Here is a 14,186-nt window from a genome sequence, read left to right on the forward strand (position 1 = left end):
GTCCTAGCCTTCGTGAATGTGGAGCTGCCATCTTTGGAGCCAGTCTCCTTCACAGCTTGCCCTCAGCCCCAGTGGCCACTCCTGGGCCTTACAGGGAGGGACTGGGTCTGCCTGGTTGGTGGCGTCAGAGCTCCTGGCAGAGCAGCGCAGGCCTGGGACGCATCTGCAGAACTGTGGCTGAAAGAGCGAGGAGCACAGCCAGCTTCAGGGGAATGGTGGCCTCGGGAGGACAGAGGGCCAGCCTGTGAGCTCTGGCCCCCGCTGGATATGCCCCTGCTTCGCTTGCAGCTGATAAGTTCAGAGCCATTGAACTTTGTCTCTGGGATTTTGGGACTTAGAGAATCCTTCCGTCTCTTCTACTGTCCTCTTTCCAAACGCTGATGAGGATGCTGTGGTAAGTAAATTAGGAAGGGGCTCCAGGCGCTTGTGTTGAGCCCTCTGATCAACCCTCTAGGAAACCTCTCATGTTGACCCTCTGGGTGGTGTGAGCTGAGCCATGTTGGGTTAGGGCCTTTTTAGCTGGGGCTTGGCACAAGACTCTCCTGAACCTGCAGCATGCTTAATCAGGCTAAGGCAGCTACTCTGTCCGGAGTGCCGGGCTCACTGTGGACCCTGGTCCTGTGAGCAGGGCTTCACCACACCCCTGGGAAACATGTGGGTAGGGGTGAGGAACCTCATGGCTCCAGGGACCTGGATGTCACTGTGCCTTCTCCCGGCCAAGGGAGGCAACAAGGGGGTGAATGCTCTTCTCAGGTTTATATGTTGCCAGAGCTGCAGAGCTTTCCCATGACTCAATCCTACACAAAACTTTGGTAGAGAAATGAACAACTGAGGAGTGCGGTGAGGTAATCTGTGCTGCCTGCAGATCTGACTGTCCGCTGGGAAGAGGCAGGCAGGGAGAGGGCCAAGGACAGAACTGTGAGGCCAAGCCTTCTCCCTTAGAGGTGACTCAGAGATTGCACATGTGGACTCTGGATTCAGAATCCGAGTTCGTTTCCAAGGTCACCACCTGCTAGCCAATGGTTTGTCTTTTTGCTTCTGTGGAATGGAGGGGCCTGGGGAATTTTCTTCTTTCAAGGCTCAAGGATTGAGGATGAATGTTAAAACAGTAAGTGCCAATTTACTATATCAAGGTAAATGAAATGAAGCAAGGAGCGGGAAACAGGCCACCCCAGGGTGTGCTAGGAAGAGAAGTTTACAGTCCTCTGGGGCTGGTAGAAAGCCTGAAAGTCATCTGTGTGATCCACCTAGTTGCGCACCTACAGATGTGAAAACTGAGGCTAGAAGGGCTTGAGACTGGCTCAAGGCAGAGAAGCAGTAGCGTTTGGTTGGGACTGGAGTTCAGGAGACTGTCATTCAACTGACTGCATGTAGCTTGTCTCCAGGGTCACGTGCCCTGTTGTAGTAGAAGTGGTTTTCTTTGGGAACCAGCTCTCTCTTTGCTTACTCATTGGTGGTCCTGGGGGTTCTGCCTTGCATTTCTTCTGTGGCTCTGATTCCTCGCCACCCCCCGGATTTAACTTCATTTTTTTTTTTTTTTTTTTGTGCATTTGTTCACTCGTTGTAGCCCAATCCAGAGATTACATGTGTGGACTCTGGATTCAGAATCAGGGTTCATTTCCAAGGTCACCGCCTGCTAGCTGATGGCTTGTCTTTCTGCTTCTGTGGAATGGAGGGGTTAGTAGAGCCTATCGAATGGGTTTATTATGAGGGTTAAGTGAGATAATCTATGGGAAGCACATAGAGCAACGCCTGACGCTTCAAAAGCACTCAGTAAATGTCGGCTGTTGTTAATTTTATTTCTTTAACATGTATCATTGAATGCTAATCTGTTGCACTTTTGACAGAAAGCTGATCTGGGGGCTACCCTGTGGTTATGGCTGCTTCAGAGGTCTACCTGAGTTTCATTCATCCGCTGGATCCCAGTGAGAAGAGATGCAGCCTCAGCTTTTAAAGAGCTGATCTACCCTGGAGGGTGAAAACTCTTGGTTCTTTGGCTATCACAGCCTGCTCTTTCTTTGTGTGTTTTTAATTTGAATGCAAAGGGTTCCACCCCCCTGGCCACCGGTACACTCAGCCTCTGCTCACTGGTGCTTCCTGCTGGCCCCAGAGTGGAGAGAGGCAAATGGATATCCTCTCCCAGCAGTGACCTCTGGGGGATCCAGGCAGCGAAGACTCCTGAGGTCTTCTTGTGCACAGTGGAGCTGAGGAGGGGTGAAAAGTGGAAATACCCAGTTTAGGTTCTAAGCACAGTCACCATTTTCCATTCTGGTCGAGTGGTTGGTAGCAACAAGAGTTGGTTGCTGGAGAGGAAGTTAAGTAGCATGACCCTGTGAAATGTATGCAGGGTCACTGACCTTAAGAATGGGATATAACTTCTTCCCACTGAGTCTGTCATCATCAGGGCGCCTGGCAAGGTGTGGTGGTGAGGCAGGAGCAGGGCAGTCAGTGGAGGGAGGGGAGACAGCCTGCGGACACAGGCCAGAGGGAGGGCTGGGGAAGGTGGAGAGCACCAGTCCTCAAAGGACTGGACAGCGAATGGTTAGTGTGGGCTTGGAGGACGCCCTGTGATGGGTGCTGATTCAGTGCCTTGGGGTGCATGGACAGGTCTGCGCTTTGCTGAATCAGGGCAGCCTGTCCACGGGAAGGCACCCCCTGCTGCTCTGACAGATTGGGGTTGCTGGTTGAGCACTTCACCTTTGGCAAAATGCAGATGAGAGTAACTCTTTAACTCCTTCCTTCATAAGAGGTGGATTGGGCCTGCCCCAAACTCCTCCTCACCTTCAGTGCCAGGATTCTGGAGGCTTCTGCTCCAGTCCGAAATCACCCTGGTGCTCAAAGCCCACACACATGATATGTCTTTATAGCCAAGGTTCGAGTCAGGCTCTGTGCTCTTACCGTCCACGGAAAGCCATCCAGTAAAGGCGTCAAGGGAATCTTGAAGTCCTTTCCTGGGACACATACGTGTGAGACAGGTGTTTGGTGATGGAAGAGGGCTGGAAGGGTTTCCTGGAAGGTGGTCTCTAACCCATGGGCCAGCAAAGATTTCCAGGGACCTTTGTCACTTTGCTTTCACCAGTCCCTGACAGTGCAGGCAGCATGCATGGCATTTAAAAGCATGAGCAGATGGCACCAGGGTTCAAGTCCCTGCCCTCCACTTACTGGTTGGGTGGGTTCCTTAGCTGCTCAGTGCCTCAGTTTTCTGACCTGGGAAATGGAGGGAACTGAGATAGTGAGGTTCACAGTGAGATAATCTTGTGAACAAAACATCAAGATCCGAGCCAGGTGCACTGCAGTCATTCTCTGTTACTACAGGGGTGCCCCTCCTTGTGGCCTCTAGATTCCTCTCTCCCTCGACCCTGAATTGGGTTCTGGAGTGGGAGGTCCAAGACAGGATTGGACAGAATGTGGGAAAAAAGCAAACTATAGCAACGCTAAGGAGGGCAACTGTAACATTTTAGTTTCAAAAATGCTGAAAATAGCTTCTTCAAGCCTTCGTAGATAAAAATGTAAAATGTATGCAAATGTATGTGACTCACGCAGAAACATACATCCATGGCCTGCTCATAGCCAGTGCCCAGATGTGGCCATCAGGAAAATCCCTGCAGCGCGGAAAGAGGCCGAGCCTGCGCTGGTGGCGGTGGCAGCGGTGGGTGGGGAGGGGCAGAGCTCCAGCTTCCCTGGGCTGTATCCCTGCTTCTACCTTTCTTCTGGGTTCTGTACCTTCCGAGAGTTCCACGTGGGAAGGAGAGAGGCCCTGGGGCCCTCTCTGCTCCTCCACGATCCCTGTCCTCCCTCTGGTTCCTCCGAGAGCCCACTCTCTTCCTCTCCCATCCGGGCTCTATTTCTGGAGCATCTCATTGGAGATGTACGCCTCCCTCTCCACCAAGCTCCAGGTGCCAGCTTGGCCCTCCCAGTCTTGTGTGCAAGGCAGGAATGGTGGGAGGGTGGTAGCTGAGCAGGGAGGGGCCACAAGAGCCACAGCCAGGGTGGGAGCCAGGAGGGCTGGGGTCGGGGAGAACCAAGTGGATGCAGGGAGGGGCCAATGTCACTGGACAGTTCCACGGCAGCTACCTGTGGAGGTTTTCCACAACCCAGAGCATCTCCCACTGCACCTCCCGACCTGCTGTGAGCCCGTGGCCACCATCTTCCCCTGGGGCAGCTCTGCAGGCCTCTACCCAGGCAGCTGCAGGGGCTGGGCGCAGGCTTCCCTTCCGCATCATGGTGAGGGTCTGCTTCTCTCCTTAAGAACTGGACCTACAGCTGTTCAGAATGATGAGAAGCCTCCTCCCCAGTGCTCTGTGGATGCTGACAGCACTGCCCCCAACAAAGGCCAGGGGAGCTGCACCTTGTGGGCCTGTCTGGGGAGCTGGGTCCCAGCCTTGGGGGTGGGGGTGGGGTGGGGGGGGGTATGGGGAGGGCCGTCTCCATTATCAGATACCTCACTAGCTGCGGTAAAGGCAGCATACCCCGCCCAGTGCAATATGCCCTTGGTAGGCCCACCGCCTCCTTTCCCTTCGGTTCAGGAGCTGCAGGCTGCCCTGGACCACCCTAGGCTGACCCCACCCCTCCAGTCTCTTCTCTGCAGTCCTTTGGCCCAAGGAGGCCTGCAGAGCCCACGTTGCCTTGGGTCTCATAGAGCCAGCACTCAGGGGACAGGCACCGCCCCCCATCTCTTCACTGCTTTCGTGGGGTCTTAGGAGGGATTTTGTCTCTAAAGGTTCTGTTCTCAGAGGTGTCTTGACCCCAGACTTCCCTCCATTTGTATGTGACTATGTGTACATGGTATGCCTCCTGTGCTGTGCTAGGAATCCCCAGAAGGGGATTCTGGAGGGGACCCAGCAGAGACCCCGACCCTCTCCTGTACCCCAGTTTGTCCTCCACAGCCCGTCACTCACCCCCAGCCTCTGGCCTTCCTCCAGCTGCCGCCCCCTGGAGCGTAGGGCAGGAAACGGCCCTGCTGTTAGGTCAAGGGTGTTTAGATAGAGGATGCCTTGTTACGGTTTGGAAGGAAAGAGTCCCTGGGCAGCCAAGGCTGCCCGCAGACAGGCAGGACATTAACCCCGTCAGCGCCGCCTCCCAGGCTCGCCTAGGGGAGGGGCCTGGCAGCCGCACTGGCCCCTGAAACTGCGCTTAGAGATCCTGGGGTGGCAGGTGATGTCACCCCTGCGGGCGCATAGGTCTCCCCGCGGCACTTAGTCTGCGGTTTGCCTGAATTCGGCTGAGCCGGGCGAGGGAAGAGAAGGAACCTGGGCCTGCGCCGCCGCCCGGAGTCCCTCGCGGGGCCACGGCTCCGTTGTCACGAGCAGGAGCCCTTCTCGTCTGGGCGTCGGTGGGGACCCGGGCCGCTTCCGCACACCCCCTCCGGGTCTGGAGGCGGCTGCGGCGGGGGAGGGGGCGCGGGAGCCTCGCGCAGATTGGTCGTGGCCTCGGCCCCCGCCCCTGGGCGCCGCGCAGCCCCGGGGAAGTTGCTAGTTGGCGCGCGGGCTGCGGGGCCGAGGCTCCGGGATCCGCAGCGGGGCTGCCCGCGGCCGCAGTGGCCGGCAGGGCTCCCGGGGGCGCTCGGCCGCCCTCGCCTGCCCGCCCCCGCCCTCCCAGCGGCTCCCGCTCGCTCCTCCCTGCTACCTGTTTCCCTGCCTCCGCCCGCCTGCACCCCGCGCTCGGCAACTTCGGCCTTCAGGGCTGGCCGCCCCTCCCGGCTCCCCGCCGGCCCGCCCGCCTGCCGCCCGCGCCCTCCCTCCTTTGTTGTGCGATGAGGGTCGGGTTTCCGATCTGACGGAGCTGCCGCCGCCTCCGTCGCGCGGAGCCGCGGGCATGGAGCCGCTGAGCCACCGGGGCCTGCCGCGCCTCTCCTGGATCGACACCCTCTACAGCAGTACGTGTGCGCGCGGGCCGGGGAGGCTGGGCGGGAACGGGCCCCGCGCCCCGCGCCCTGCCAGGCGCCCGGACGGGCCCGGGGCCCGAGATGCCGGGCTTGTCTGGGGAGCCGGGCGCGGGCTGGGGGCTGGGGACTGGGGTCTGGGGGCTGCGGGCGCGACCGGCCAAGGGCCCAGCGGACCGGGAGGCGGGGGAGTAGCGTGGGGCCCCCACGATCGGCCACAGATGGGGTCCCCAGAGCGGACTTCAGGCGAGTGGGAGCCGGGCAGCCGACCGACGGGGCCAGGAGAGCTGTGTCACCCCTCTCCCACCTGTTGTGCAGCCGACCACTCCCCGGTCCTCGGGAAGGGTGCAGAGCCCTGGTAGGGTGCTGCCTCCGCTCCCCGACTGGCTGCTCCCCCGTCCATGCTGAAAAGCAGAAAGGCCATTTTGGCAAAGTCCTCGGGGCCAGAGTTTGTCACCTCAGGGACATCCTGAGACGTGTGTGCGCCTCGGGGTGGGGGTGGGCGCGAAGGGAGAGTGTGTGTGCAGATCTGCGCGGAGGGCCACTGGGATGAAGCAGCCAAAACCCCCCGGCTCCGCAGTCCCTCCTGCCAGCCTCATCGCCACCCTCACCCCCACCCCCCCGCAAAAGAAAAAACGAACATTTTCGGCTTCTCCACTCCCTCGCTCCCGAATCTGCCGCGGTCGTGTGATTGCTCCTGCGCTGCCGCTGGGAATGTGTAACCGATTACTCGTACATTTGCGGGGTGGGGGTGGGTTAAGCGCCCCCACCCTGTCTTGCATAGGTGGCTGAGGCATTGCACATCCTCCGTCCCCCGCTCCACCCCCGCGTTGAGACACCTTCCCCAACGCTCTCGGTGATGTAGGAGGAGGGTCGTGCTGGCCCCTGAAGGCAGCGGGTAGCGAATTTTCCTCTCCTCATCACTTCAGTAGGACGCTCCCACTCCCTTCGCTGTTCTCCCGGCCCAGAGCCCTGAGGCGGGAGGTAGGGGTTGGGGGGAGGCAGGTGAAGCCAGATTCTGGCCCTGGACACTGGCTCTGACCCTGTCCATGGGTCAAGGACATTTTTAAGAGCCAGTTTGGCTCTAATTCCTTGGTACCAGTCATATGGAGGGTGGGAGGAGGGAGTAGACAAGGATGATGCCATGGACCCCAAGGTCTTGCCCTGGAGGCTTCTTAACACTCGGTATCCAGCCTCTGACCTCTGGATTCTCTTAGGTCACCATCATTCCTTCTCATACTTTCTCCTCCCTCTTCGCCCTCCCCCGCTTCCGTCCTTTTTTCCTTCCTTTTCTACTCCCCACCCCCACCCCAGGAGCTGTCCTTGTGATGGTTCATTCTGCTTTGGTTTTTCAACATCAAAGGGGCAACACAGGATCCCCTGGGTGTCAGCCCTGCACCAAGCACAGCCACTCCATCTGCTCCTTCCCCTGCAGAGGCCAGCACCGTTGGGTGAAGGTCAGGGCCCACGGCTGTGTGGCGTGTGTGTGCACGTGTGTCCGCGTGAATGGGGGCGCACATCTGTTCAGAGCCCTACTGAAGATCAGCTCCTGACCCGCAGGAGGGATTAGTGACCTCCTCTTAGCTGCGCTCTCGCAAATAACAGTCATAACAATGCCTCATATTCACGTGCTGCTTACATTTCTGAATATTTCTGGCTCTTTGTGAAACTCAGTATTGGTTTCCCTATTTCCCAAAGCATAGAATCCTATGGAAACCTGGCTCCGGCTTCCTCTCCATTGCTCTGAAGAAGAATCCCAGACCTGATCATTTCCAAGTTTCCCCATCTCCCCCTTCCCTCCCTGCCCCCGAAGCAGAGAAACAAAATTGCCTGAGGCCACCTTGGAAATTTCTGACCAGAGGAAGCCAGGACCAGGAAATGGAATGAGACCAGAGGGCCTCTTTGGGGATGCCTGTTAACCAGCCCTGATTCTGGCAGGCTGGCATCTGAGCTGTCTATTCTGCCACTGCTCCTGCCCCGGCTCCTGGGCTCCTGGGGCAGGCGGCCTGATGGAGGGGTGGGAGGGGGCACTGACTTGGCAGCAATGTGAGGAGTGCCTGCCTCCCTCATCAAAACAGCTTATTTGAGAGCTGTAGAATGAGGCTTCCTGGGGAGGTGCTGTGCAGTCATGTTTGGGCTGTTAGCCATGAAGTTTCCTCTTGACAAGAGCCTAAATTAAAACAAATACCCGGGCTGTCATTTGCCTGGCAGCAGGGTTTTGTGGCTCCCAGAGGAAGTTCCTCTGCCTCTCGGGAAGCTGTTTGCTCACAGGGCTCACAGTCCTGGGGTGGCAAGTCATCAGAAAAGCCAAACCCATCAGGAATTGTAAAGGGGATGCACTAGGGCGCAGGGTGGCCAGTGCACTTCTTAGAGATATGACTTACCCAGTGACAAAGCTTCCTCCTTAAGCACATGATAATAGTGTCTAACAGTGTTAATAGCATCTCTTGAGGACCTGCTATATGCCAGGCACTTTCTGTCCATTCTTTCCAAACCTCACAACTTGGGCGAGACAGAGGTAGTCTTACCTCCACTTTACAGACAGAGAAGCTCAGTAAGCTCAAGTCATTACCTCAGGTCACATAACTGATAAGTGACAAAGATGGAATTCAGGTCATACACTAGGAAGACTCGAACTTCACCTGGATATGTCTGAGCTTATTCAAGGCTTCCATGTCATGGAATGGGGGATATCTGTCTCTTTGGTCCTCTGTCACAGAGTTCTCCATGAAACAATCCAGCAGGGTAAGTGGCCTCAATAACCCTGACCCCAGCCTGTCCAGGTGCAGAGCCAGGGCTGACTGAGGCTCTGAGCTCCCCGAGACCAGCAATTCCTAAGGTGCCCGACTGCCGACAACCCCTCCCCTGCACACCCTTCTTGCCTTCGGAGTTATCAGCTCGTTCTGGCCTCAGCATCTGTGCCAGGAGGAGTGTCCACTTCCATTGCAGATTGATAGGCATTTAATAAAAGGTGGGCAGCAGCCCCCCTCTGTCCCCTGTGGTAGAAGTCTTGAAGAGTTGCAGTGATGTTGATTTGTCTGACTCAAGGAGCTGGGTTGGCTCCCAGCTGCCGGAGTGCTCCAGGACTGGCTGCAGCAGGATCTTTGCCCCAATAAGATGGACTGGCCGAGGAAGGTTCCAGGCATCCCACTTCCTGTCTCTGTGCCACGAATTTCCCTACAGTAATGTAATAATGTCAGCTTTTTCTCCCACCACACACAAGTGTCTTGTGTAGATTCTTCCCCTGGGTCTGGTTTGATTCTCTCTGTAGGGCTATGATCTTCATTTTATCTTCTTTCTGTATTTTTCTCATCACCTTTTCCGCTAAACACATCACTTCCTTTTGGTTTTCTTCTTTATCATGGGATTAGGTTGGATTAAAGTAAGTTCTGTGGAAGGAATTACTTCAAAATAGAGGGAGGGGGAACTGGTGCTCAGAAGCTTCCTCTGTCCCTGGAGTGGCAACAGCCATCCAAACTGATCTGAATTGAGATGTGTGTGCCCCAGGTATGCTAATAATTTGGCACCTCTTCAAATGGAAAGTCTTTAGCCATATGTTCAGGATTTATTTAAAGAGCTGAGGGCTCATTTAAGGTCTTTTCCTTTGCCGTTCCAGCCTCTTTTTTGTCCCAAGCCTTTCAGCTCTGGCCTCAAACATTCCTGCCCTATTGAGCCAAACAAAAGCTTGCGGCTACGGGGACCTCACGGAAGGCAGAGCATGACCATCTGTTGTTATTAGAACCTACCTTTTGGAGCTCGCGTTTCTTACCCCAAGCAAAATTTCCAAGGGACATTTCATTCTGTTATGATATTTTCGTGGCTCTTACAGACTCGCTGCCCTGTCCAAGGGCCAGGGAAACATTTGGGGCTGTGAAGATGCACCCGTCTCCAGATGATCATTTCACCTGCCTCCATTGCCCACCTTAGTCCTGTGTTAACCACTGGCCTGGCAGACCGTGTGGATTTGATCTGAGCCTCCCTCTCAGCCAGACCACCCCTCATGTGCTAGTGAACCCTTGCAGGTGGATGTCCTCCTGTCCTCTGAATAGCCCCAGTCAAGGCACCGAGCCCGATTGTCAACGGCCGCCGGAGTCCCACAGGTGGGGCGGGCAGAAGAATTAAGTCATCTGTTCAGAGAAGCATAATTTGCTGTTGTGATTGCTGATGTTATTGTTCTTTGGAAAGAGGAAGAAATGACAGGAACATTTGTGGAGAACTAGCTGGAAAATACAGTTATGTGGGTAGAAGATGGGAGAATAGTGAGAAAAACCCATTCTTGCCTCACTCTTGTGGGTAGGAGGGGAGACGGGCAGCTCTCTGAGGTCTGATCTGTTTGCTGCACAAGTCTGGAGCACACCCCTGGTGCATATTCCTGTAAAGGGAAGCTATGAGATCTCTCGTGGGTGTTTTGGGGATTAATTGGTTGAGGTTTACATAAAGTGCTTTGAAGATTAGGGGTGTTATTGAATTGCTTGGCTGTCCAGCTCACCATCGCGTCCCCATTCGTGAAAGGCCTGCAGAGGAGTTTGGGAGGGAGTGGGAAGGGGGCAAGGGGACTGGCAGCAGCAGAGCTGGACCAGGCTCTTCGGCAGTGCCTAGCCCAGTGCCTTACACTCAATATGCCCTCATAATTTTTGGTTGTATGAGCGAGTATGAGAAGGGGAAGAAAACTTCCCCATTCTTGGCTCCTTTAACTCTTGACTCCACTAGAAATCCCAGAAACCCATTGGCTGGCCCATTCACAAGTTTCCAGCTGTGTGGATTTGGTGATTGTAGTAACTTACAGTGGCGTCGCAGACCCCCCAAGGGAGTCCCACGTGCTGCTGAGGCTTGCGATTGTGTGATTGGAAGACCGCACTGCCGGTACTGGTGCTGTAGCTGTTTAACTCAGCTTGAGCTCTTTGGGGGCAAATCAGGAACTGCGTGGCTTTAGAACAGCTCTAAGTCATCTCCACACCATTTGCCTCTGTCTGGCCCCCTGGTGTGGTCCGTAGGCTGAGGTGATCCACGGGGCTTGGCGTGCCCACCGCATTCTTACCTGCAGCATCTCGGCACTTTCCACTGTTGCCAGCAGGCTTACCTGCCTCCAGGGCAGGATGGGAGAGACTGAGGGTGACTTGTGGCAGGTCTGCCTTAGCTTGCATTTCAGTGGGCAGGGTAGTTGGAGCCAGGGATGCCCCAGACCAGCAGTGGGAGTGTCCTGCTTGTCCCTGAAGTTTGGAGAGGGCCTGTCCAGACCCTGTAAATAGGAAGAAGAAAGAAATCAGGGCAAGAAGCAGACTATAGGATACATCATCCAAATCGCCTGCCCACGGCATTGGGAAAGAGCCCTTTGAAGTGGGGCCCAGTGATGCCATGACCAACTGCGGCTGGGACAGCCAGTTTCTCTGTCCCCAGGTTCTGACCTTATTTAGGCCTTTCCCTCAGTTTGCTGCCCCAATGCTTTAGTCCTGGTTTCTTTTTCTTGCCTTTCCTTTCCCATCGCACGCCAGAATGAAGATGACTATGAGCTGCCTGGCCATGTAGAAACTGACAGGGTCAGAGTGGGCTCCAGGAGGTGGGGCCAGACGGGGCAGGACACTCCCCTTTCTCCACCTCCTCCCTGATGCCTTCATGCCCCTCTAGACCACAGGTAGACAGGACAGACGTGGTCAGGCATTTTGCCTAAGACGAGCAAGGTCTCCAGGAGGGGCTGGGCGAGTGGGAGGCCAGTGCCAATGGAGTACAGAGTCCTCGTCAGGCTGGGAGGCATGGTTACTGGTTCCCCTTGTGTGTTGGTGGAGGTGGTGCTGCCTAGAATAGCCCCTTGCTGACTAGGGATCTGTGGGTTTACTCGAGGCTGTTGGGGAAGGATGTGGCCATAATTACCTTCATGGGATTGCAGGGCTGATCCTATTAGTGTATTGGGCTAACGCCTTCCTCCTGGGCATTGCCTCCTGGCCAGCAAGAAGGGTTTAATGGATCAAGATTACAGAGAGCCCAAAGATGTTGTGTGATTAAGCCCAGTTATTTCCCTAGCTGGGGGACACAACTCCCCTCTGCAGCAATTGATTTCCTCCTTTGTGGTCTCCCTGTTCAGCTGCATGCTCCCCTCGGCCTAAGCAGCATGTGGACCATCTTTTTGAAAAAGTTTCTCCCTTGAAGGTGCAGTTTTAGGAGAAAAACCCCTTTCTGAGGTCTCTGGATCAGGGTGGCAGTGTGTTCTATGTGATGGTGCCCCCTGGAGTTGTGCGGTGGGGATCTCTTTGGGAAATGTGTCTGCAAAGGGGCATAGAGACCTCATCTTCGAGTCTCTCACAACCGCTGGGCCCAATGAAAAGAATGCTCATTAGTCTTCCTGGGTTCGTAGAAATTATATTTTTCCATTTGGACTAGGAAGGGTGGAAGAAAACATAACATTTAGCCATCCATACTACATGCCAGATACTGTGCTAGGTACTTTCCTTATATTATATGAACCCAACAAAGTACCTGTTATCTCCCCGCCACCACCCCATTTTACAAATGAGGAAACTGAGACTCTCCCAGTTTAAGCGGGATAAAATCTCAGATATATATATACAGGGTGGGGCAAAAGGAGGCTTACACTTGTTCGTATGGAAAAATCAATAATTTAAACCTACTTTTGTCCTACCTTGTGTGTGTGTGTGTGTGTGTCCATTTAGTGTCCAACAACAATAACCATTACAGCCACTGACAACTGCGTACCTACTATGTGTCAACAGTGTTCTAGTCGCTTTCCATGTGTTACTCAGTCATCTTTAACAGCCTGTACCTTATAGGGCAGAAATATTACCTCTATTTTACAGGGAGAAAACTGGGGCTCGGGGAAGTTAGTTAATTCAAGGTCCTAGAGCGAGAGTACAAGCCAGCAATTGAATACAATTTGGCCTGACTCTAAGCTGCTCTTTCTCCCACAGTCCCTTGCCTTTCACAGAGGTGCCAGTGGAAGCTCCTTGGCAGCCGGTTGATTGATCTGTTCCCCTCTCTAGCTAGAATGGCAACTGTGAAGACTGTCTTGGCTTCTCCACATGGCCTCTGAGCTCTCAGCAGTGGGACTGCCTTTTCCTCAGGGATGACCCCAAGGAGATCTCCCCATGTGCACTTGGAACCCATCTCCCAGAGTTACCTCGTCCCTGGGATTACTGCTTTAAGAAGCACCAAATGCTAACCAGAGAGAGGAGAAAGGAGAGAAAATGGACTTAGGGATGGGGTACAGCTAGTGCCCAGTTTCCAGAGCATAGCGGGGCTGGGAGCAAGGAAGTGGAGCCTGGGGGAAGAAGGGACTTGGCAGAGCCCATGTGTGCTGGCGAGGCTCTCAGGCCTTTTTTAATGCACCTCCACAGTTTCCAAAGGAAAATAAAGGGAGCCCTGGGCCTTAAATCAGGCCACTGTGCACCAAGGTCCTTTGCTGAGGCCAGGCCAGCTGGGCCGCACATCTAGCTTCTGCATTTGAACTCACCCATGTGCAGCATGTTAATGATGGGGTAGTTTGGAGCAGACCCTCCAGCCCCCTGCCCCGCACCTGCTAAGCTCCCCCTTTCCAAGCCTAGAGAGCCTCTCTCTCAGGTCTGCCCTCTGGGGGCAGCCTGTGGGGGTGGGAGTATGGGGGCAGCTATCACCTTAGTAGACCCCTCTTTGGCTGGAGTCAGAAAGGCTGGAACAAGTTTGGAAGGCTGGTTGCACAAAGCGTTTGTGTGTGGTGGTGAGTTCTCGCACACGATGGAGGGGATGAAAGCCTGCCCCAGCTGACAACCAAGCAGGAAGGTGAAAGTGGGGTAGAGGGAGGGGGTGCTCGCCACTCCGTTCTCTTCCTTTCCTTGTGCTGCTCAGAATTTCACTGGCAGTGCCCTTCCTGCACTGAGCCTGTGGGCATTTTTAGAAACCTCTGCTTGGTTGGTTAGAGGAACCCGTGAACCCTCCCCCTCACTCACTGATCTGTTAGTAAGGGGGCAAATGTGGAGTTTCAGTTGCCCCCCAAGGCCTTAGTTGCTCCTGACCTCTTTCTCCCACCTCCTTGAACCTACTACCCCAGCCTTCTCCCTGCTGCTCCTGCTGCTCTGCCCTCCCTGGGGTCCCAGGATTCAGCCAGACCAGAGCCTCAGGCTTGGCAAAGTCCACCCTCCAAGCACCACCTTGTAGTGCCCTCTGTTCTCTCCCCCACCCAAAGCTCCTGCTGCTCTTCCTACCCTTCCTCCCAGCTTCCTTCCCTCTCCCCATCACTGCCTTTCAAGGGAAGAGGCATGGCCTAGGGAACACTGGTGAAATAGGGCTCCCCAAGCCTATGACAGTTGAGAGGTACAGG

General features: G+C 55.2%; 1 protein-coding gene across 2 annotated transcripts in view; it reads left to right on the forward strand.

The window, feature by feature from the left end:
• The first annotated feature begins 278 nt into the window (after positions 1 to 278).
• ABR (ABR activator of RhoGEF and GTPase) overlaps positions 279 to 14,186 on the forward strand; it is a 140,487-nt gene continuing 126,579 nt past the window's right edge. Inside the window, exon 1 of one of the 2 annotated variants that reach the window (XM_054573272.1) lies at positions 279 to 394. Coding sequence is in view for 1 of the 2 variants with exons in the window: in XM_054573270.1 (XP_054429245.1) it covers positions 5,815 to 5,875 (61 nt within the window). In the remaining variant the exon portion in view is untranslated. Of the gene's footprint in view, positions 395 to 5,786; positions 5,876 to 14,186 lie in introns of those variants that run through there. The other variant, XM_054573270.1, reaches the window with a different exon arrangement.

This window comes from Pteronotus mesoamericanus, unplaced genomic scaffold, assembly GCF_021234165.1.
Source record: "Pteronotus mesoamericanus isolate MK-2021 breed Mesoamerican mustached bat unplaced genomic scaffold, CSHL_Meso_final contig_246, whole genome shotgun sequence".
NCBI classification, from domain to species: Eukaryota; Metazoa; Chordata; class Mammalia; order Chiroptera; family Mormoopidae; genus Pteronotus; species Pteronotus mesoamericanus.